At 44.2% G+C, this 22,689-nt stretch overlaps 1 protein-coding gene across 1 annotated transcript in view; it reads left to right on the top strand.

The window, feature by feature from the left end:
* The window catches only part of NUP214 (nucleoporin 214), an 80,329-nt gene that overhangs the window by 45,680 nt on the left and 11,960 nt on the right, over positions 1–22,689 (top strand). The window contains 4 exon segments of the mRNA XM_042478915.1: positions 68–1,828; positions 4,013–4,086; positions 5,776–5,932; positions 17,830–17,979. Of these exon segments, the coding sequence (XP_042334849.1) occupies positions 68–1,828; positions 4,013–4,086; positions 5,776–5,932; positions 17,830–17,979 (2,142 nt within the window).

Consider the following 22,689-nt stretch of genomic DNA (forward strand, 5'->3'; position numbering starts at 1 on the left):
TGAGAGTAATGATCAGTGAATGATTGCCTTCTAAAAATGAATTTGTTTTCCCTGTTTTCTGACTTAGTAGCAGCCACCATCCCTGCAAAGGAGCTGAACCAACCTGATGCCTTTTCAGTTGGTGGGAACATGAAATTTGGAGCTGCCCCAGAGAGTTTGTTTGCTTTTGGGTCTGCAAAACCAGCCAGTCTTCCAGGAACCTCCATGACAGGCATTGGCTCTGGTGATCCGTGCCAGGCAAACTGCCAAACTGGCATGGCTGTGGCTTCCATTTCCAACAACACCTGCAACAAGCTGGATGATGTTTTGGTGAAACAAGGAGACCACCTCTTTCAGGGTCCTGTGATTGGAGAAACCATTGGGAGCTTCTCTGGATTAAGAGTCAGTCAGACAGATGAGAACGCTAAGCCTGCCCCAGCCAAGTTTCCCTTTGCTAATGTGGCTGGTACCCAGGTGCCCAAAGCAGCCACTGTGCCTTCTGGATTTACTCCTGCAAGCTCTTTGCAAGAAGCAAAGCCAGTGGAGGCCACTGTAACATCCACAACAGTCACCAGTTCAGCATTGACAGCTGTGGGCTCTGGCACGATCTTTGGAAATGTCCAGTTGGTCAGCTCAGGTTCTCCATCCAGCTTTCCTCTAGGAGCCTCCACAGGAAATGCAAAATCTACTTTTGCATTTGGGATTCAGCAAGCCAGTGTTGTGCCAGCCCCCTCCTCTCCTTTGGCACCCCTTCCTACATCAAACACCCTCTCGTTTGGAAGCCTCTTGAGTTCAGCCACAACATCCACTGCAACCACACTAGTGAGCAAAGGAGAGGAAGACACCAAAGCTACAGGGGCTGCCTCTGAGAAGGCCCCTCTGAGTGATACGACTGAAGCAGCACAACTACCCCTGCCACACTTGCAGGCTCCAGATGTTCCTCAGATGCTGCCCACTTTAGTCACCCTGCCACCCACAACTGGAGACCCAGGAAAACCTGCTGCCTCTTCAGGGAAACCCACCCCAACAGATGCTGTGTCCATCACTGCTAGTTCTAGTGATTTGAAGGCTGAGATGACTCCCACTTCCACCCCTTCAGACCAGCCTTCAACGGATGCAGCCTCACCACTGGCTGAAGCAACCAGCACACCTCTACCTTCCTCTACCCCAAGTATTTCAACCCAGGCACCAGCCACAGGGGCCTCTACGTTTACAGCCACCTCAAGTTCTTCTGTGTTTGAGCAGCCCCCTGTGTCCAGTGCTGCATCATCAGGTTCGGCCTTCAGCCAGCCTGTGACTGATGCTCCAGTGACCTCTGAGACTGCACCCATGTTCGGTCAGCTCTCTGCAGTGACTACCACGACATCCTCACCCTTTGGTCAGCCTGCTGTCAACCCACCACCCACCTCCACTGTCACAGCTCAGGCAGCAGCCACTGGATTTAATACCTCAGCCTTTGGTATTGCCACCACCACAGGCTTTGGACATCCAGCTTTTGGGCAAGCTCCAACCTTTGGCCAGCCAGCAAACACCTCTAGCGGCTTCACCTTCAACTCAGCAGCCTTTGGAGCCACTCCTGCATTTGGACAGGCAGCTTCCTCTTCTTCTTCTGCCTCCCCTTCCAGTGGTGGGAATGTTTTTGGGGTGCCATCCAGCACAAGCACCTCCAGCTCCTTCTCTTTTGGACAGCCTTCTTCCTCCTCCACCACTGGGCTCTTTGGCCAAAGTGGGACCCCAGCTTTTGGGCAGAATTCCACCTTTGGACAGACCATGCCAATCTTCGGGAGTGCCACTGCTGCCACCGCTCCCCCAACATCTTCAGCTGCATTCAGTTTCTGTCAGGCTTCAGGTAACAGAGCCATGGTGGTACATAAGTATTATAAGTTGGGAAGGGATGTCTTCTGGTTCCCAGGGACACTGAGATAGCATTCAAGCCCTGATGGAAAAAAAATTTCAAGCAGGTCCTCCAGCTGTTCATAGGTTATCTGTGCAACAGCTGGGACTGCCAGTAGCAGTGGGACCAAACAGGAAAGGGACTCTTGGCTGTTCATGAAGGGGAGGAATCTGAGGAAGGGACTCTTACCATCCTCCCCACCCTGCCTGACCTGCCATGGGCCACAGGGACTCTGAAGGCCTTCTGCCCAAGGGGACCTTCCCATGGGTGTGCCCACAGCATTCCCAGCAGCAAGGAAGATGGGTGGACAGGGCAAGAGGTGCAAGACAGCTCTTTGGTGTGAGGGAGGACAAGAGCAGGGAGGTATTTCTAGAGCTGGCCCTGTCTGGAGGTTGTGGATTCCTCCATAGTACAGGGTTAGTGATCTCTTTCAACTTCTCTTGTAATTGATATGTTACAAATCTAAGGTTCTCTGATTCTAGGACTTCCCTCCTTTACTCCCACAGTTAAAAAGACAAAAACACTCCCTAGGTTCCCTTCTGGATCATTGTTACCCAGTAGCATGAACCAGCACCCCTTCCCACCCCATGGTGGATCCTTAAATGGTAAGGCAATGTGTGTCTTTAAAGTAAAGCTCGGGAACCTGAGGCCTCTCCTATCTTGCTATGGAGAACTCCATCCTATAGAAAGGGGTGCCTTGGAAGTCTCTCTGTCTCCTCTGTGTGTGTGCACGTTCTCCATCCTAGGACAAGGTCCAAAGTATGTCTGCAAGCAAGGAGTTTTATAGCAGCCCTTAAAAGTTAAACAGAGGAACCCTTTGTACACTGGAGTAGCTTTTAGCATGCACACAAACAGCAAAATCCTCTCACAATGAGAAGCAGAACTTTTTTATTTTATTTTACTTAGAGTATTTATACTCTGCTCTTCATCCACGAAGGCTCTCAGAGCAGTTTACAGATTGTTAATTTGACAGTGCCCTGCCCTTAGTCTTACAATTTAAAAAACATAACACAAAAGCAGTTGGGGAAGAGGATCAAGCCCAGCAGATACTGCCAGTTCTTCTCTCCCTTCAATGCCAGGGAGGTGGCAGTTAAGATGGAGGAGAGTCCTTCAGCTTCCTCTGGTCCTAGTCATGGTGGAGCTGTGCCTGCCTCTCCTTCTCTCCCTCCAAGGTCAAGATGGTAGCAGTTAAGATGGAGAGAGGGCCTTTCAACATCATCTGGGCCTAGGCACTGTGGAGCTGACAGTGAGGAAGCAGAATGACCAGTCCACCCACATCTCATAGCTAAGTTCTAGCATGGAAGCTTGCAATCTCTTTTTCATATCCCCTGGCATGCCTGCTGGGGTGAATAGTTACATGAGGCCTAGATACAGTTTTGTTTAAATAAGTGAGAAATCATAAAATAATAATTCCTTCATGGCAATTTTAAGCTTTACCATAATGCTTTGTGCACAATGTGAGTCCCCCAACCCACAACAGGCAAGGGCCGCACTCACTTCAAGAGCAAAGTAAGAAAAGAAAGACCACCAGGCTATCAGGAGAGTGCGGAATGAACTAGAACTGCTGTTGCTCAGAATCCCTCTTCCTCAAACTTAGTAATAAATGTCACTGTCCAGGGGGAGGTATACAAAAGGGACCCTGCTTGGCTTCCAGGTTGAAGTGTCAGATTTGGATGAGACATTTGGGTTTACCAACAGGAACAGGCCTGTTACAGGGAAAGGGCCTGTATCTGATTGAAAAGTGTGCATTTTGGAGTGAAGTGACAAACACTATGGTTTCTTTCATTGTTCTGCAGAAAAGAAAATAGTACCTCTGAGGCATCTTTCACCCTCCTTTTTCAACCTCCTGAAGCAGCCCAGATATATTTGGTTAGAACTCCCATTATCCCCAGTCAGCATAGCCAGTGGTCATGGATAATGAGAATTATAGTCCGTCAGAGATGTGTCCGGTAGAGGAGGGTGTCATCCTTGATTGATATCTTGCTTTTTTGAATGCCTCTGAGCAATAGCAAAAGCAAATGTAAATTGCAGTTTAGTAGTGAAGCAGTAATTTATTACACCTTTGCATATCACCTGCAACATGGTTAAACTGGCTCTCTTTATATTCCTTCACTACCCTATTTCATTTCCTCTTTCTAGCATTTGGTTCCAGCAGCCCAGGTTCTGTGTTTGGGCAAGCAGCCAGTAATACCAGTGGTAACCTCTTTGGCCAGGTAATCTTTCTCTCTTTTTTGTTCTCCTTCTGATTTTTTTAAATAGACAAACTGCACTTGGTTCTAGGTTTTTTTTTCCTAATTGAAAAAATAACTTTTCCATACTTTGAGTGCCAGATGCTGGGGTACATGAGCTGGGGTACTGGTGCATTTAGGATGAGCTACAAGTACATCTTGCACAGTACATGGTCACACTGTGGGAGTCATGGCCACACAGTGCCATGATGGCTACCAACTTGTGCAATTTTAAAAGGCAACTGGAAGAATTCCATAGATAGTAGTAGCAATAGCAAATATATTTCTATACCACTTATTAGTGTACTAGCACTCCCTAAGTGGTTTACAATCTGGAAGTCAATTTCCCCCAACAAACTGGGTACTCATTTTACTGACTTACAAAAGGATGGAAGGCCAAGTGGACCTTGCAGCCCTCCTCTAGGATTGAATTTATAACATTGTGGCTGAAGTACCAATGTTTAACCACTGACTGCACCACCAGGGCCACCTTTTTTAAAAATATTAGACTAAGTACTAACTATTTTCATTCCAGTGTCACAGTATGTGTATAACATTCAAAATCCACAAAATAGTGATCTGTTTGTTGGGCCAATCAAAATACATAAAATATGTGTCACAAGCTTTCAAAGCTTCACTGGCTTCTTCATCAGGCAAAGGTTTTAAAAATAATACTGGGGGGGAAACAATGTTGTTAGTCAAAGGCCTGCACTTTGTCAGGATGTTGGTGGTTGTGTTCCGAATATGTAGAGATATCTATATAGGCAGGTTATTCCTCTTTCTGGCCACGTGGTACTTGGAGGCAAAGCATTTTATGTGTATGTGTACATTTCTCATCATAATTTTTTTTTGGGGGGGAACACAACTGCAAAACGGTTTTGTTGCATTCATATCCTGCTTGTGGACGTCTCAGAATGCATCTGACTGGCCTCTGGACTTCTCAGATTGCATCTGGTTGCCACTCAAAGAACAAAGTGGTCTTAGCCAGCAGAGTTTTTAGAATGGTTGATTGAAAAAGCTAAGAACTAAATTACATAACTAAAGATTTTTGAATTTACTTGTTGCTAAACTGACAAGGATGATAAAAGATAAACCAGTTGAAGACTTTTTGAAAGGTTAGAAACTGTTTATGAATTGTTTTAGCAGTAAGACAACTAATGATGTAATATTTTGTCATTTTGTGCCTAGCATGTTGGTATAATAAGATCTGTAATGACAGAATAACATAAATTTTATGTATAGGTTTCTTTTTTCCACATTACAGTCAGGGGGGCAGAATTCTTTTGTGTTTTAGTTTACGTTAATTTGTAATCAGTTAGATTGTGTCTATGGTATTAAGTTAGCTTAGTGAGTAGTTAGTCTAGCTTTAGTTTTTTTATAGGTATTATGTATGTATAGGATGTTTTTTCTTCTCTTACTTTTTCTTTGTTATGTTTATGATTGAGTGTCAATATCTATGTATGTTTTAAAATATAATAAATATAAAGTTAGAAAGAAAGAAAGAAAGAAAGAAAGAAAGAAAGAAAGAAAGAAAGAAAGAAAGAGGAGACATACTGAAGCTCACTGATACATGTGCAGTAGATCTCTGGGACTTCTGGTTCAAGTTGCTGGCAAAATGAAGTTCACCAAAAGTAGTGAGTCTGCTTTCCACCTCCTTTCTGTTCATCTTTTCAGCAGCCCACTTCGAGTGGGGGTCTGTTTGGATCTGGAAGCAGTGTGGGGAGAAGTGGGGGATTCTTCAGTGGCCTAGGAGGAAAACCCAGCCACGAGGCAGCAAACAAGAATCCGTTCAGCTCCAGCGGTGGAGGATTTGGCTCATCAGCCACACAGAGTAAGTACACAGTCAAGAGCTAGATTTTTCTGCTATTCTTTTGGTTCTCTTCTTTCTCAGATCTGGCTTGTTCGCACATGCATGTTTACCTCCAGTAAAACATGGCTGGTGGCTAGCTTGTGTGAATAGCCTGTCCTAGATAGAATTTTCACTTTATATCACCTCCAAGGAAGAGCTTTGGGAACAGAATTTGTTAAACTGGTCTGGCATTTAAAAATAAATGTCTGTTCAGACTACACTCCAGTCTCTAACCTTCCTTCAAACCCGTCATGTTTCCCAACAGTTAAGAAGACCATTTAAATTGCCTCACCATAGTGTTTTCTTGATGAGAGATGTTCTGGCAAGGAGGTTCACCATTGCATTCCTTGGTACTAACATGCGGTATCTATGGTGTCACTGCTATTGTCTTTAAAAGTTCCTCCACAAGAGTCACCCACCTTTACTGTTTCTATTCAGTAGCTGTTGTCACCCTAGCACTTTACCTAATGCTATTTAGACTAAGTATGATTAATCTTTACCTCCTCCCATCTGATGGATGTAAAATGTTACCTCCCCCCCCCTCCTCAAGTCTGTCCTTCTCAGGTTCCATCCCCTTAAACTGTCTTCCTTGCCTCAAACATGTCTCCAGTTAGAGTTCCATTTCATTTCCTGCGACTCTTCTCCATCATGGGTTCCTGGACCACCTCTTTCATTCCTCTCCTTTTCACCTCACACTACCCACCACTTTGCTTTGTCTGTCTCATCTTTTTCTGGCCTCACTTTACTTCCTATGAAAAGGAGAAATATAGCCATCAACACAGACTAGGTGCAAGAAAGGAAGCAGGAGAGTGAGTTTTGTGAAGCCAACAATGTATTCATTGCAAATATCTTCTTTCTGCAACTGGAGAGGAGACTGTACACGTGGACATCACCAGATGGCCAATACAAAAATCAGATAAACTACATCACCTGGAATAGAAGACAGAGAATTCTCGCAGCAAAAATTAGACCAGGCATAGTCTGCGGCATTGACCTGAACTACTAATTTCAAAATTTAGAATAAAGCTAAAGAACACGAATCAACCATTATGCCAAAATACAACTTGAACATTCCAGTAGAACTTAAAGATAATGTGAAAAATAGATCTGCACTATTGGAATCATAGAGTTGGAAACAAACCACAAGGGCCTTATAGCAGTACGCAGATTGGAAATTGCTAAGAACTGGAAGACAGGTGAACTTTTAATAGAAAATTGGTGGAGGAAAACCTGTGACATATGGCTGATGGAGAAACTCACAGAGAATATAAGAAAATCAAAAGAATAAATTGGCAAAACATTTCCTGAAAAATGGTTCCTTTTCATAGAGTATATTAATGGTAATTTGCATCAGATACAACCTCCACCACACCATTAAGCATTCTAGGAAAACATTCTATGTGAAGAAAACCATGCCAGGATTTGATTAACTTTAGAACTCCATTAACACTGTGGACCTTATAAAGTTTCCTCAATACCCTTCTTCTACATTATCATATCTATGTCATTATTGATTTGCTGTTCCGTTATTAATAACTGTTAAGTTGATTGTTGATGTTTTTAAATGTTGACATTTTATAATAAAAAAAACCTCTAAAGAAAGAGACTCCACCACACTCTGAGGGAGTGTGTTCCACTGTCGAACAGCCTTTACTGTCAGGGAGTTCTTCCTGATGTTGAGGTGGAGTCTCTTTTCCTGTAGCTTGCATCCATTGTTCTGGGTCCTAGTCTCTGGAGCAGCAGAAAACAATCTTGCTCCCTCCTCAATATGACATCCCTTCAAATATTTAAACAGGGATATCATATCACCTCTTAACCTTCTTTTCTCCAGGCTAAACATCCTCAGCTCCCTAAGGCGTTCCTCATAGGGCATGGTTTCCAGACCCTTCACCATTTTAGTCGTCCTCCTTTGGACACGCTCTAGTTTCTCAACATCCTTTTTGAATTGTGGTGCCCAGAACTGGACAAAATATTCGAGGTGGGGCCTGACCAAAGCAGAGTAGACTGGCACTATTGCTTCCCTTGATCTAGTCACTATACATTTATTGATGCAGCCTAAAATTGCCTTGGCTTTTTTTAGCTGCCGCATCACACTGTTGACTCATGTTCAACTTTGGTCTACTTGGACTCCTATATCCCTTTCACATGTAGTCTTGTTCAGCCATGTGTCCCCCATTGTATATCTGTGCATTTCATTTTTCCACCCTAAATGCAAGCAATACCTGACATTTCTCCATGTTGAAGTTCATTTTGCTAGCTTTGGCCCAGCTTTCTAGTCTAGTCAGGTCATTTTGAATTTTGATCCTGTCTTCTGGGGTATTAGCTATTCCTCCTAATTTGGTGTCATCTGCAAATTTGATAAGTATGCCCCCAATTCTGTCATCCATCCAAATCATTGATAAAGATGTTGAATAGCACTGCCCCAGGAGAGAACCCTGTGGGACCCCAGTGGTCTCTTCTCTCCAGGATGAAAAGGAGCCATTGTTAAGCACCCTTTGGGTTCAGCCAGTCATCCAATTACAAATCCATGTAACAGTTACCTTGTCTAGCCCACATTTTACAACCTTGTTTGCAAGAATGTCATGAGAACCCTGTCAAAAGCCTTACTGAAATCAGGATATACTGTATCCACAGCATTCCCTTCATTTAACAAGCTGGTAATTTTATCAAAAAAAGAGATCAGGTTTGTCTGACATGACTTGTTTCTCTGAAACCCATGTTGACTTTTTGTGATTATGGAATTGCCTTCTAGGTGATCACAGACTCTCTGTTTAATGATCTGCTCTAGAATCTTTCCTGGTATAGATGTCAGATGCCAGTTCAGGTTCTGGTGCTATGTCTGTGTTGTTCTTTGTGATCTCTGTGCCTTATACAACAGAGACTCCATTCGGAAGCTGAAAAGCTGAGCAGATTGGCGGAAGCCCTGCCCACTCCCATGCACTGAGCATGCCCAATCCCGCCAATCTAACTCCTCCTCCAGTTCTCTTTCATCCACTGCAAAAGAAACATCTCCTTTGGGTTGCTCCTGAGCTGAGTACATTTCTACTGTATGGTAGACATTTTTTTTCTCATTTCCATTTCTTTTTCTTTTTCTGAGCATTATCCTTCTTTTTTGGAGGGAGGTTTTTCTCCCTTTTCTGGCCTGGATGGGCTCCTCGTTTCTAGGCCTCTTATGGTCTCCAAGTACTTATTTAAGCTATGCAGTGAGTTTACTGTATGTACTCGACTATAAGTCAACCTCATGTATAAGTCGAGGGCAGGTTTGGGAGCCAAAAATTACAGATTTTGATATGACCCATTCATAAGTCAAGAGTAAAATTTAGGGCCATGTAACAAAGGACGTAAAGAATGAAGCAAAAGGAAACAGTGCCAGAGAACGTACAAAATTCCAGGAAGCATAACTGTTTGTGTTCATATTAAAAAGCTGGATCAATGAGAGAATAGAGGGAAGTCAGTAGTTCCAGGACAGATTACTTTCGTGCTTTTCACCAGGGGATGGTTCCTATACAGTCCTCCCTTCCCTTACGCAAGGGATCCGTTCCAGCCCCTCCCCCCTCCCCCCGCCTAAGGGGAAAATCGTGTATGCTTGCGCCCCATTGAAAATAATAGGGCATGTGAATGTGGCACACGCACCATTCATAATATTGTTCAGTGTATAATGAAAGCCATGGAAGAGAAGCCTGCGTATGGTGTGGGCTCACTGTGTGTGTGTGTGTGTGTGTGTGTGTGTGAGTGAATGAATGAGTTAAAGTACAGTACTAACATTGACCCGTGGATAAGTTGACTCAGGTTTTTGAGGTCACTTTTTGGACTAAAATTTCCAGACTTATATATGAGTATATACAGTACAGTACTTTGCATCTAATGGAAATTAAAGAGTGTTATGATTGCTTACTGAACTCAAATAGGCAGGCCCATATGGCTGTAGAAAGACGGACGATTTGTATCATTTTTTCCTGGAAAAATCTTTGTATTTGGACTTGAGAGCCCAATACCTTACCCTCTTATTGTACATATCAAAGATGCTATTCCCTCAAAAAAATATTTTTATTGGCAGGAACTGATGACTATGTTTCCTATCAAATGACCAAGTACATCAAGTTAGCTCTGACAGAAAGACAAACTTTTAAATTATTTAGTGATAAGATATAATCTTAGTTTTATTATATATGTAACTGTCCCTTTTTAACTATGTTTTAATATGGTACTAGATAGTTTTATGGTTGTATGAAACAGCCTGGTTGACTAATGTAGATAAAACTGACTTTACTTGACTAGCTGCCACATCACACTGTTGACATTGATGTTGTACTCCTGTCTTGTAAAATACTGTCTCCCTCCCCCACATAAGTCAGTTTAAAGCCCGCCTGATCAAATTTTTGAGACTGTTGGCCAACTGGTGTTTATGCCAACTGGTGTTAGGTGCAATCTATCTCCTGCCAGAAGTCCATCATGGAACCGCAGCCCATGATCCAGGAATACAAATTGTGCTCGGCAGCACCATCTGCAAAGCCAGTTGTTCACCTCTGCTATTTTCTTCTCCCTTCCTGGACCATGCCCTTCAACTTGGAGAAGAGATGAGATGACAACCTGTGCATTAAGGTCTTTCAGCTTCTTCTTCGTGGTCTCTGCGAATCACACAAACAGGTTATTCTGCGCCGGCGCAGTCAGCTTCGGAACCTTCCTAGAGCTATTAGCGGCGTTTTGGCGCTGGCCCCGCCCACTCTCCAACTGCCTCAATGGCCAGTTTCCCACCTAAACCCTCAGTTCCTTTTGTCCGCCACACCAACAGCACTTCGTTTTCCTGTAAGACTTTACAACCATCGATTTTACAGGAACAATCTGCATTTTGGTGGTAACTTTTTAACATCGTGTTCATATATTTTTTAAAAAGGGGGGGGGATAAAGGGAACGCTGTGATTTCTTATTGAACTGCTTACTTTAATGTAAGTTTAAATTCTGAGGTAAAGTTGGCTTAATGTCAGCTTGCCTCGCCTTCATTTGATGGTCTGCTTCCGACTTCGATTTTCGCCAGTCCCTGACTCTTTGGGGTCAAACCAAATGGATGACACCCAGCCTCACTCATCATTGATCCCTGATCCTTCAGGGTCAGACCAATAGGCCAGTGACCTGACTTCAGATGTCAGTGCAATTTTGATCCTCATAGGTCACTGACTCTCTGGGCCAAACCAATTGGATGACAGCCCGCTTCCAATCCATCTCGGTCCCAGACTCTCCCGAGTCATCCCGATTGGCTTACAGCTCAACTTTGACCCTCACTGGTCCCTGACTCTCCCAGGTCAAACCATTTGGATGGCTGCCCAACTTCAATTTTCAGCAATCCCTAACTTTCCAAAGTCATACCGATTGGCTTCCAGCCCAACTCAACCCTCCTCTCAGGTAACAGGTTATGATATACAGATACCTTTGACGGTTTAAATTCTCCTCCACAACCGGATGGCTAAACGTCACTTAATGCAGATATTCCAGTCTGACTTCTGTCCCCCATAATCTTGGGGGCACAACCTGGCCACTCTTGGTGCAGATACTCCTTCACCATATGGACGGCCATCAGGATTGTATAATCAAAACTCATCAATTGGTTTGCTCCCTTTATACCAAGGAACACTACCATTATTCACTTGCTACCAGCACGATTCTGGCCTCCTATTCCCCTCCAGCTATGCTCTGACTGTGGGGGAGAGGCTTGCGTACCCTAATGAAGTTGTGAGCTATGCTGGCGGTGGTATAATAGCCACCGGTAGGGCCTCCTATGCCAGACAGATCACAACCGAAGGGTCTGACCAAGAGCACCAAAGGTCAGTATGGGCTCTCTAGCCTTATGACAACCATCCTTGGAGAAGGAAAAATCTAATCCCAAACCCGGGCAGATGGTGCTCATCTAACCCTGTAAGGTCAACCATCTAAGAGAAGGAAACTCTAATCAAACCTACGACCCGAGGACCTCGCTGCCACCGTCCATGCTTGTCAAGGCCTCAGCAGTCGAACTTCTGGTTTAAAGGGTGAGGCCAGTTCTGTGCACGCTGCGCTCCACCAGAAAAATCCATTGCACAGGCTCGAAGGATACATCCAACGTCATGAACGCGCTTGTAGAAAGCACGAACGAGTCCTTCCTGAATCTTCGTTCATGAAGTAAAGCCAAGAAGAACAGCGCGATTGTGATCATCTTGTTGCCTCCATGGTGAGCTTTGATACCATCGCTCAGGAACCACCATTTCCAGGGGAAAAGTTTTGTCACTTCCCAATATGAGTGTCAATTAAGGCACCTGGTGCCTTTTTACATAGGACCACTGTATGTGGTGGACAATACATGTCTGTTTCCTACATGACCCTTCCAGAGGGCCCCTGTCGATGTCATTTTCTTCCCTGGAACAGGTTACAAACAACTACTTCAATTCCTTTTCACTTCAGCTCTAAGCATGAATGCCTTCTGGAGACATTCCTCTGTTTCGAACCTCTATTTGAAGATCTGTCCACCCCGTGGATACTTTGAGATTTCATGATGTTCATACCTGTCCCATCTCTCCAGGCCCACTGATGTCATAACATGCTGCTTCTCCTGAACCGCTGATCCATGGTGTCAACTGGGTGAGGTGGAAATACTTCAGACCTCCACCTACAACCCCGACAAGGCTGACTATACATCCTGGAAATTTCCTGGGGGTTCTCTCCCGTAAAGGGAATCCTGTGCTCCCCATAATTGCTATGTCCTCTCACTGCGTACTTCATGCTTCATTACATACCCTGGAGCTATGCGATAAGGGCTTTTGAGCCACAGTTATATGGTCTCCAAGCCCTTCTGCTCATACTGTCATGTTACAGTGGATTAATGCTACAGCTAGAGTCGTTCCTCCTAAGCATTAAGGATAACATTATGAAGATTTCTGTCAGATTGCCTGGTATTTTCCACCACCTGGCTAGGAATTGGACTTCGTGATGTTGGTCGTCTATTCCTGCTCCTCTGCTCTCAAATTTTCATTCACAGAGCCCTTTCATGGTGGATTGACAGCATGTCACTCCTGCTACGCTGTTTGCCTATCAGTTCTGGTTATGTCATGATATCTTTGACACACCTTCTGTAGGACATCATGTCATGGGATACTGTCCTCACAGGGATTCCTTTCAACTTGACAGTGTGGCATCCCTTCACTTTACAATCTAGGATTTTTCTTTGACATTTCAACAAGATTTGCATGCTTCAGGCTGATGGCCTGCAACATTACGCCCAGATACAATGTGTCTTGTATGTCACAATTGGATCTTGTGATTTTCTCACCTTTTTCTTCTCAGAAATTCGTTGTGACTGGATGAGGTCCTGTCTGATGTCCACCGCTGTCCAGAAATGGTTATTGGAGCTCTCCTCTAATTCAATGTCCTTAGGCTCTCTCTCTCTCTCTCTCTCTCTCTCTCTCTCTGGATGGACTTCCCTACCATCTCATTGCTGAACACAGATTGACTATTTATGTTCTGTTAAAGAAGACATTTAGCCCTAGACTACTTAGCATTTTAGGTTGTGTCTGTCAATGCCATAATCTCCAAATCAGGGCTGAGACTTTATCAAGTCTCCATCCTTCCTACTACTTTCAAGATTACTTGAATGACACACCTTTGAGTTTGAGAACTTTGTAAGCCCCTCTTTCTTGGATACTAATGTTCTGATCTGTGCAGCCTCGCATTGTTGCAAGCCTTTGCCCTTCATGGTGGCTTCCATTCACCTTATAGATTAGACAGTGCCTGTATACCAGACCTTCTGGTTTGTTACTTGCAATAACCACTTACAGTAGTGAGCTTCCTTCACTTTCATGCCACTTACCTATGCCGTAGCTTTCGCATGATCTCCATTGCTAACAAACCTGTGCTAACTAGGTCGGGGGTTTTCCTTTCATCTATTATGGACTATCACGGTCTACCTGCAGTCTTGGCAACATATGATTAGTTGGCAAGCCTATTTTCCTGCCAGTGGGCATGTTTCACCTCCATTGGTGACTGTTTCCACTACATCTCAGTATTGGATTTCTGCTCGGCTCTGTAGAGTTGTCATATTAGCATGATTCTTCATGCCATGTTTACATGCCTTTTGGGCTTGGTTTCCCGAATGGTGATTCTGTTTGGGGTCAATGTGCCTTTCTTATGTGGCATGGCACTCCCTCCTCCATTGATCAAAGCTTGTCAATCTAACCCATTTGTGTGATTTGCAGAGACCACGAAGAAGAAGGACAGGTTGCTTACCTGTAACTAGTTCTTTGAGTGGTCATCTGCGAATTCACACAAATCCTGTCCATCCTTCCCACACAGTCATGCCCTGCCTCTCCTTCGGTTCTGGGCTACTACACCGGCGTCCATGGAACTGAGGGTTTAGGTGGGAAACCACCCAATATGTCAGTTGGGAAGTGGGTGGGGCTACCGCCAAAACACCTCTGATAGCTCTAAGGAGGTTCCAAACCTTACTGCGCAGGTGCAGAATAACCCATTTGTGTGAATTCGCAGATGACCACTCAGAAAACTACAGTTACAGGTAAGCAACCTGTCCTTCCTATGCCGAGCCTCATAATCACTTATGATATTCTGAAGGTTGTGACTTGCACTATCATTGGTTCCCATATGGACCAAAAGGAAGGGGTAATGGTCATTAAGCTTGACAAGTCTTGTCAGCCTCACTGTCACATCACAGATTTTCCCCCAGGAAGACAACACACCTCCTGAGACATCTTGTCAGGCCCACAAACCACTGATTCTGTACCCTTCAGCAAGGAGTCCTCCGCCACCACTACCACCACATGCCTCCTCCTTAGTAGAAAAACATAATATACAACCCAAATAAAATAAAAATACTATGGAAGCAATACACAGAAGAGCTGTATAAAAGAGATGAAAGGATGAATGACAGATGGGAAGAAGAGTCATATGAAGATAAACACCAAAGTTTGGAAAATGATGTGAAAAGAACACTCAGAGCAATGAATGAATAAATCACCGGGAATAGATGACATGAATAGAACAGCTGCGATCAGAGAGACAGAATCAACTTAGTTCTAATAAAATCTGCCAACAAATATGGAGAACAAGACAAAGGCCCACAGATTAGAAAGAATCTATACACTTTCCTATCCCTCCCAAAAAGGAGACACAAAACATCTGCAATAACAAAAGGGGTATTGCATTAATTTCCCAGAGTCTGCATTCTATCACCCTGTTTGTTCAATTTCTATGCAGAAAATATCACCAGAAAATATTCACAATCTAAGATATGCAGATGATCCCATACTGCTAGCAGAAAATGGCAATGACATTGAACAATTATTAAGGAACATAGTCATCGAATCCTGGAGTTATACGAGACCACAAGGGCCATCCAGTCCAACCCCCTACCAGGCAGGAATTCTCAATCAAAGCATACCCGACAGATCACCATCCAGCCACTGCTTAAAGACCTCCAAGGAAGGACACTTCACCACTCTCTGAGAAAGTGTGTCCCACTGTCAAACTGCCCTTACTGTCAGGAAGTTCCTCTTAACGTTGAAGTGGAACCTCTTTTCCTGCAACTGGCATCCATTGTTCCCAGTCCGGTTCTCTGGAGCAGCAGGAAACAAGCTTGTTCCCTCCTCAATATGACGTCCCTTCAAATATTTAAACAGGGCTATCATATCCCCTCTTAACCTTCTCTTCTCCAGGCTAAACATCCCCAGCTCCCTAAGCCATTCCTCATAGGGCATGGTTTCCAGACCCTTCGCCATTTTAGTCGCCCTCCTTTGGACACACTCCAGTTCTTCAACATCCTTTTTGAATTATGGTGCCCAGAACTGGATACAATATTCCAGGTGGCGCCTGACCAAAGCAGAATAGAGTGGCATTATTACTTCCATTGATCTAGACACTATATTTCTATTAATGCAGCCTAAAATCACATTGTCCTTTTTAGCTGCTCCATCGCACTGTTGACTCATGTTCAACTTGTGGTCTAGTTGAACTCCTAGATTCTTTTCATACGTTGTTTCATTCAGCCAGTTGTCTCCCATCCTATATCTGTGTATTTCATTTTTCCGCCCTAAGTGCAGTACCTTACATTTCTCCTCCTAATTTGGTGTCATCTGCAAATTTGATAAGTATGTTCCCAGTTCGGTCATCCAAGTCATTGATAAAGATGTTGAATAGCACTGGGCCCAGGACAGAGCCCTGTTGCACTCCACTAGTCACTTCTCTCCAGCAAGGAAGAATATGCTGAACAAATTTTCATACTTGATCAGATATTGTGAGATTCAAAGGGACCTCCTGTCTCCCTTTCTTTTTATACTTACTTTAAAAGTATTGCATAAAACTGTAATAGAAGAGAGGAAGGAATAAAGGGAATAAAAATTAAAGTTGTAACTTACAAGTTGAGGGCTTTTGCTGATTATGAAGTTTTTTTCTTGAAAACCCTTTGGAAAGTATTGATAAGTTAATGAAAACTTTAAAAGATTATTGTGAACTTGCTGGATTTAAGTTAAGACAGTTATGATGTTGAAAAATGTAAGAAAAGGTGACAAGATACAGTTAAAAGAGTTTTAAAATTTAAAAAGTTAATTTTTTTCTTTTGATTTTTGTTGATTTGTATTGAATGATATTGTACTTTTTATTGCTGTAACCCACCCAGATTCTACGTGATTGGGAGGGATATAAATAAATCGGTATTATATATTATTATTATTAAATAATTGGTAAATGTTTCAAATTCTAAATGAACAGTTCCATTAAATGAACAGTCACATTAAAAACTCTGAATTACAACAATTAAATCATAATCAAACATAATAAAAAGTCTGAAAACATAGTATGTCACTTAAATGTTTTTCTGCCATAATAATTTGAAATGCCAAAGTGTTTCCTAAATAAAAAGGTCTTTGCCTGCCAGCAGAAATAATAATAATAGTAATAGTAATACTGTAATAATTTTATTTCTTACCCGCCTCTCTTCAGGGCTCCATCCAAAGAAAGATCAAAAAGAAGAAGGCAGTGAGGAGGCCAAACAAGCCTCTTGTGGGAGTGAATTCCACAAGTTGGTAGCAGCCACTGAGAAGCGCTCTCCCCCTCAACCTCACCAAACACAATGTGTTATGGTGGTGGGACTGAAAGAAAGTTGGGCAAGGTCATAGAAGATAGGGTCTTTCAAATAGTCTGGACCCAAACCTCATGACCAGGACTTTTATAAAATGGGATATTTCATTATCCTGAAAAATAAGCAAATGAGGAATTTATGCAGGATAAAAAAAAGGAGCACAAGAACAAGGACTCTGCTCCCTTTGGGGAATGCTCCCTTTGGAGACCATGATTCAGTCCTTTCCTTTGAATACAAAGGAAGGAACAACATGTTCCCCAGCCATGATAAACACAACTTTCCATATGGTTAGGGAGTCACTAGTATTTCTTCAGTTTCTCGGAGCTTTTGATTCAAAATATCTTTCTGAATCTAAGGGTTGATAATCAAGCTTTTGGTTCAGTGAGGCAGGTTGGTGCGGAGGCAGGTTGGAGGAGACGCATATATTTACAGCAAGGTTGGGACTTTTGGCCTGGTAAGAGATAAAGGAAAAATACTCTAAGGTCACTTGGCAGAGGGAAGAGAATTCCCTCAAGACAGCTACAAATTTTAAAAATCTGCCTGCCATCTTCCAAAGGGAAGGAAAGAAACGTTTAGAAGAACTATATTTTTCCATTTGTAAAAGTTTGCTAATCAGAAGGGAGATTTCTGCTCACCAACAGTGAGTAGATATTTAAAAGAGGAACTCTTCCATTTGATCTCCTGGTCTTAGTTGTGAATGTGATGACTCTTGCAAACGAAGTGCTTTTTCCTGCTGTATAAGGAAACCCCTTTCTTCTCATCCCAGATACATCGAGCCTTTTTGGAAACAGTGGGGCCAAGACCTTTGGATTTGGCTCCACCTCCTTTGGTGAGCAGAAGCCAATGGGCACGTTCAGTTCTGGCGGAGGGAGCGTGGCATCTCAGGGATTTGGATTCTCCAGCCCAACCAAAACAGGTATTGGGTTTGCCCAAATACTTCACTGTGATGCACTAAGAAGGAACTTTTTTTGTGTGGAACCGCTTTATTTCAGAAACTCTGTTGAACAAAGTTCTATAATAAAACAAGAAAACTATTCAGAAACCAAAAATGTTCATAGCAGGCTCTTGCCGTCAGGACTAAATAAATGACAATTATACTACATATTAAAAGCACATGACAGTGCAGGCTTTGAGTGGGCTTATACCCCATTCACTCATAAAACAAAACACTCTTGCATTTTCCCTTTCCCAGGGTTGTCCCCTCTTCAAACCCCATTCCAGCCGTTCTCATGGGACGAGCCTTGAAGCTCCCAAATCAGTCTGTATTCTCCATGCATCTGCTTGTTAACCACCCTCAGAAATATAAACAGTCAACATCATTGTTGCATAGTACATCCCATCATCTATTATTAGTAATACTATAAGCACACAAAGTTTCTAAGCAACTATGGCAAGAAATTTGAGGAACTCATATCCTGACATGCCACACACCTCCAATTACATCCATCCCATCTCACCAGTAATTGTGATTAATATGACATTTACCCTAGGACCTGGCTTAACCAAATAGCACACCAACTCAGGCACCCACATTTGCTTGGAATCCACCCACTCTTACTCCCCATGGAAAAGTGTTTCCAATGAGCATTTGTTTGGAATCCATCCACTTTTGCTCCCCCATGGAAAAGTGTTTCCATTGAATTTGCCCTTGTGAACCCCAGAGTCCAAAATCTTTGACAGTTCAAAATGTTGATCCCCATTGAGGGTCCTTTGTTGTCACAATCCATCCTCCAGAACTAGTGGAAATGAAACACGTGAAGATTTTTAAGTCTTAAGCAATATCTATTCTGCTTCCACTGCATTTAACAGTATTTTCAGAACAGACCCCAAACCCTTGGGGCCAGTTTCTTAGAGGGCTACATGCTTCATAAAAATGTCTGCCCACCTTGAAATCCCAATTCGGACCATGTTTTCAGGCCACATATTAGTTTCCTTGGCAGAGTACAGGGCAGTCACAGTGTGATGCCAGGCAGCCCTGACTCACTGTGTACACTCAGCTAGGGGCACAAGGTCAGATTGGATGACCTCAAAGCTTGGCAAAAGGGACAAGTCTTTTCATTCAAAGAGAGATAAGCTTTCTGATTGTTCAGCTCCGAAACGAGCTCGTTCGGCTTCTCCCTCTACAATATCAAGCTGAAAAGAGCCCTCAGTTTCGTCACGGACTCCATCTGTGCCAACCCTGAGAGGTTGGTGTCAGGCCTGACCACTCCTCAGGCTTTGATCCTGCTGGATGTCTCCCGTGCTGTCAGGCTCGACTCGGATTCAGAGGAAGAGGTTTGGTGATCTTATCCAATGCCATTGACTCAATATGTGTCTGCAAGAGTAAAAGAGGCCAGCCCACGAACTCATACCTCTCCACTCCAATGAGATCATGCCTGCCTTGGGACCGAGGCCAATGAGGCTGCCAACCTCAACGTGGAGTCATCTTATCATGACGATCTCCTCCAATACCCTGACCTGGTGTTCGACCACAGCTCGGGGAGATTATCTTTTTCCTGAATGAGCTCCACCGGAAACTCCCCGATGCTCAGGCTATGGTGATCAGGGCCTCCATCCCGACATGTCCACCGGTACCGACTCATTGGGAGTCTCTTTATGATCGCCCTTTGCTGAGGACCCCAGAAGATTCTCCAGCTTCTGGTCTATCCTTCAGGGCATAGCACCCCCTGAACCAACACCTAGCCAAACATGACCCCATGTCCCTGACCGGCGATGTCTGTTCCTTCTCGAACTGGAGGTTACTTGTACTGCTAACAAGGCCTTGGACCCCATCGAGTGCAGAATTCATGGGTTGGTACCAACTCCTCCATCCATCTTTGAAGAAGATAGCTAAACACTCATGGTCGACACCAGCCACCATCGCTTCCATCTCAAGGAATATTGAGAGTCTCTACAAGATTGCCCATTCGGGACCAAGTTGGCTCTTTGAACACCCGAAGCCCAATTCAGCAATTGTAGAAGGCTCTCAGCTCTCCTTCTTCCTGAGGACGACTTCTTCCCCTCAGACAAGGAGAGCAAGAAGATAGATGGTCTGGCAAAGAAATTCTATCCTCTGCGATGCTTGACCTCAAGGTAGCCAACTACACAGCCTATATCCAGCACCTGATGGAGACAATGGAACTGCTTCTCAAGGGGATGCCTGATGACAAGAGGCAATTAGTTATGGTCATCTGTGCCAAGACCCACTCCATTGGTGGCCAGCAGATCTTGTCAGCCTGACATTCTGCAGATTAATCCTCCAAAGTCCTGTCAGATTCAGTGGCTTTGAGGAGACATGCTTGACTGTGTTGCTCTGACCTCACTCCTCATGCCCAGTCTGCTATCAAAGATATGCCCTTTGATAATTCCATTGAATTTTCAATACCGAATGAAGGCCACTGCCAAGAAGCATGGCATGTCTTCCTCTTTCCAATCTCCTTGGCGTCAGTACGGGTCCCAGCACCCTTGGTACCCACCATACCAGCAGAGATCTTATTAGCTTCAGGAACAGTGTTTCCAGCAAGATCAGCTGAGGCAGCCCCGCCCATCCCAGTCCTCCTCTTCTTCGTCTGGACATCATCCTCCTCAGCCACATTATGCCCAGGTTTACAAGAAGAAGAATGCCCAGCAGGGCAAGAGGAGACAATGATGTGGGGCACTTCATTCGTCCCCTATTTGGGGACATGTTGAGGCCCTACTTTAACACCTGGAGCTCAATTACTTCTGACTCTTGGATCTTGGATATTGTCTGTAGGGGTTATGCCCTCGAGTTTGAAGAGCTCCCTACCACCGGAGCTGTTCTTTCCACCACACCCTCAGAAGCCCTACTCGACGAAGTGTGCATTCTATTGCAAAAGGACACTATCGAGGTTGCAAAAGGGCACTATCGAGCCCATAGATCCCACTCGGGCCCGCTACTGTTTTTTCTCCCATTACTTTACTGTTCTTAAGAGGGATTTTGGCCTTAGACCTATCCTGGACTAGCATCAGTTGACCTCCTTTGTTGCTTACTGTAGTAGCTCTGGAACACTTGGCCTCTACAATGTATGTGACTCGGTTTGCAAGGCTTCATCTCAGACCATTCCTGTCCTGGTACGTCTCCATCTTCGATCCCGTGTGTGACCTTCCATCCAAATGGCTCACAGTTCCAAGGGCGTAGCCAGGTCATTACACTGATGGCTTGATCCCAACAATGTTTGTGTCGGGATGACCTTTCAGCCTCCAGATCCTCAAATCACCCTAACCACAGATGCATCCCTCGAAGGTTGGGGTGCCAACACTCTGAACTTTACCATCAAGAACAAGTGGTCCATTTCACAGACTCATCTTCGCATCAATGCCCTCAATATGCTGGCCGTAGAAAAATCTCTCAGGGCATTCCAGTCACTCCTCTCAAACAAGGTATTACTCCTCCTGACGGACAACACCACCATCATGTACTACCTGACAAAGAGGAAGGAACCAAGTCCCCGACTTTACTCGAGATCACGCTTCGGATCTGGGACTGGTGTATCCACGACAGGATCCTCCTTCAGTCCATCCAGCTCCCTGGGAAGGAGAACGAACTGGCAGACCAGCTCCTGGTGGCGTGGAAAATCTGTCCCTAGAGACTGCCTGACTCAGTACGGATGGTCATCCTGGTTGCCCAGAAGCCCTTTACACAGAGGTCCTACCGGTTCAAATGGAACAAGTTCTTCGACTTTCTCTCAGCCAAGGACCTCTCTCCATCAGGTGTCTCAGTCCTTGATAGTTCTAGAGTTCTCAATGACCCTTGCTGACTTGAGACTGTGCCTAACGTCCATTAAGTGCTATCTGTTGGCGATCTGCTCATATTACCAGTTCAAAGGCAAACCTTCCCTTTCCAAGGATCCCTTGGTAAAGAGATTCCTTAGGGGATTCAACAATCTTCGTCCTCCATCTTTGGTACCGACACTGACATGGAGCCTTGATCTGGTGCTTGCTTGTTTATCGGCCAAGGCCTTTGAACCATGGCCCACTACGGACTTGAGATTGCTGACCTGGAAAACAACTTTCCTTGTGACCATCTCTGCTCACTGTGCAAGCGAGCTTTGTGCCTTGCAGATGGACCAGCCTTACCTTTGGTTTCACAAGGACAAAATTGTCCCCCATACCAACATTGCCTTCCTTCCGAAGGTGATGTTGACCTTCCATTTCAACCAGGACATTGTGTTGCCAACTTTGGCCCCAAACCTGGCCACCGACACCGAGCGCCAGCTCCACACTCTGGACATTCAGAAGGCACTGGCCTTTTACCTGGACACGGCTTCAGGTTCAAGGTGCTCTGAGAGACTCTTTGTGTGCTACTCAGAGGCCAAGAAGGGACTACCTGTTTCTGCTCAGAGATTCTCCAAGTGGGTGGCCGGTACCATCCATTTGTGTTATGAACTCTGAGGCAGAATTCTCTCTCTTCAGACCCAAGCTATGTAGGGCTTTAAAGGTTATAACCAACACCTTTTACCTTGCCTGGAAACTAATAGGCAGCTAGTGGAGAGATTTTAAAACAGGTGTAATGTGGGCAGTTCTGGATGTTGTAATCTGCTTTGATTCCCTTCGTAAAAGGCAGAATATACATTATTATTATTATTATTATTATTATTATTATTATTATTATTATTATTATTATTGG

Source organism: Sceloporus undulatus, chromosome 7, assembly GCF_019175285.1.
Source record: "Sceloporus undulatus isolate JIND9_A2432 ecotype Alabama chromosome 7, SceUnd_v1.1, whole genome shotgun sequence".
Lineage (NCBI taxonomy): Eukaryota > Metazoa > Chordata > Lepidosauria > Squamata > Phrynosomatidae > Sceloporus > Sceloporus undulatus.